At 36.6% G+C, this 2,260-nt stretch overlaps 1 protein-coding gene across 1 annotated transcript in view; it reads right to left on the bottom strand.

Annotated features, from left to right (window-relative positions):
- Nucleotides 1-1,812: 1,812 nt before the first annotated feature.
- The window catches only part of LOC106941037 (interferon-induced protein 44-like), an 11,903-nt gene continuing 11,455 nt past the window's right edge, over nucleotides 1,813-2,260 (bottom strand). Inside the window, exon 5 of the mRNA XM_015023961.1 lies at nucleotides 1,813-1,938. Within this exon, the coding sequence (XP_014879447.1) occupies nucleotides 1,813-1,938 (126 nt within the window). The remainder of the gene's footprint in view (nucleotides 1,939-2,260) is intronic.

Raw genomic sequence — 2,260 nt, forward strand, 5'->3', positions numbered from 1 at the left:
ACTGATTCAAAACTTCCTCACTGAAGAAAAAAGTTAAATATATTCAGTTTGATGGTGATTGGGTTATCTGGATTATCTATTCAGTTTGTTGAATACACATCAAACAACAAAAGAAAGACAGAGAGATGCTGTATTTTTTAATTCATTCCTTCAAAAGGAATGAATTTGACTTATGATTCCTTTGATACAGGAATTGCTGCATTGAGCCTACTAAAGAAACTTTAACTTTATAAATAATTTCACTAATGATAAATTAACCATAATTATTAATAATTATAAAAGCCAAACATGAATGCAAACTTTGATTCCCAACATTGGTATGTTTTAAATTGAACCAACTTAATAAAAAACAATTTCTTTAAGTAAGTGCATTCCTGACTGATAAAAGGAAAAATGTATAATTTTATTTGAGAACCCTGACATGAACAAACATACTGCTGTGATTTCCATGCATATCACACACTGTTTTGTAGACTTACACTGTTTTTAGTGTAGTCGTCTCCGAAGTCAATCATCATTTTCAGAGCACTCAGGATCAGAATGTCGACGTTTGAATTCATTTGAATTTCATGACTGTAGTTCTTCACTGGGAGGATGTGTGTTAGGATCTGTGTTTTCTGTGTAGTTTTTCTGTGTTAGTCCAGTTTCCCCTGTGAATCTGTCTTCCCTGTTGATTGCTCCCAGCTGTATCCCGTTCCCTGATTACCTTCCCTGTGTATTTAAACCCACCTGTGTCTGTGTTCTTCGTCGGATCCTCGTCTTATCTCACCCTCGTCTCACGTCTGTGTTCTGTTCCTGTGCGGCCAGTATTTTCTGTTGTTCCTCCTGGTTTGTCATTAAATCACCTTTTCATCATGACTACCTGGGATTCCCGGCGTCTCTCTCACCGCTCTCCGCAACACATCATGACAATGTGGTTCACTGGAATCCCCAGACTGGAGCTGAAGTCATCCATCTGTTTAAAAAAAAAAGTTTATTCAGAGTCTAATACCGTGAGGGAGGATCTCATGTTTTGAATAACTTTCTACAACTCACCTTTGTCTTTATATTTTCTCTATAGAAGTTTCTTAGAAATATTCTGAATACACTACATTTTGCATCAGTGCCAGCTGAGGGATTCCTGTGGATACCGAGATTTTCTTTGCATGGGTAATGTTATTTGTTACCAGAAATAAATACATTTTGACAAGTACAGCAGAGAAGCGCTTCTTAGATTATTATTAGGAGCAAATCATAAAAAAGTGGAAACATTTCATGACACTAAAAAAACCTTGTGGATAAATGCTAATTTCATTTTTGCAACACATTTTTTTCCACCTACATTGTACAACCAACTGAGGTTATCAACATAAAGTGTTTACATGATTTACTCACTGGTATTTATTGTTACATTACAATAAATGTAAGTTTTGGTGAATGTAAGTTTGATTGTACAGTTTGTTTCTTACCCAGCTCATTGGCTGATTCTCTGATTTCCCTCATTTTCTGCAAAATAGACGACTTGATTTGAACTTTAGAATGAATGTAAACCAGAACGTTGACTCTGTCGCTGATGAACGGGGAAGAGTTGTAGCAAAGACCACCACCAGAAAGAGAAGATAAAGGATTGAACTGTGAGAAAAATATGATGTGCATTAAGTCAAACTGGTATTAAATGTATACACCTCATAAGGCAAGCTAATAGTGATGGATTTAGGACTGTGCCTGATCTACCACTCAGCTATACGGCTATATGGTATATTGAAGATCATTTCAAAAGTAAGAAGTAAAAGTATAGTATTTGTACCTTATAACCATCCTTCACGTGACCCTTCAAGGCAGTTTGATGTCGTCTGTTCTGACTCCTCTTCCATCTCCCCTCTCCAGACCCATGATGTCATTGAACACAAAGGGACAAAAGTTTCCCCTGCCTTCTTTCTTGATTTTATAAGTTTGATACTGAAAGAAAAAAAGAGATTAAAATGTTATGTAAACACTAAGCAAATAGCTTCAAAAATATATTTTAAACTGTGAGAACTGTGAGAAGAACTTCTGAACCCTGCAGAACTTTGTCCTGCAGGTTCAGGGTTCCCTGGTATCTCTTGAGAACCAAGGGAAGAGCCAAAGAGGAGACTTAAGTTTTCAATCAGAATAAATGAAACTTGCTGCCCTGACATTATGTTTTTAACATTTAAGGCTGGAGGTTTGAGGTAACATATCACAATTGCCTCTTGGTCCCCAAGAGGAGAACAAATGCCCCCAAATGGCAGGAACTTTACCC

The sequence above is a fragment of the Poecilia latipinna genome, unplaced genomic scaffold (genome assembly GCF_001443285.1).
Source record: "Poecilia latipinna isolate Pla-1442-1.1 unplaced genomic scaffold, P_latipinna-1.0 Scaffold3470, whole genome shotgun sequence".
Classification (NCBI taxonomy): domain Eukaryota; kingdom Metazoa; phylum Chordata; class Actinopteri; order Cyprinodontiformes; family Poeciliidae; genus Poecilia; species Poecilia latipinna.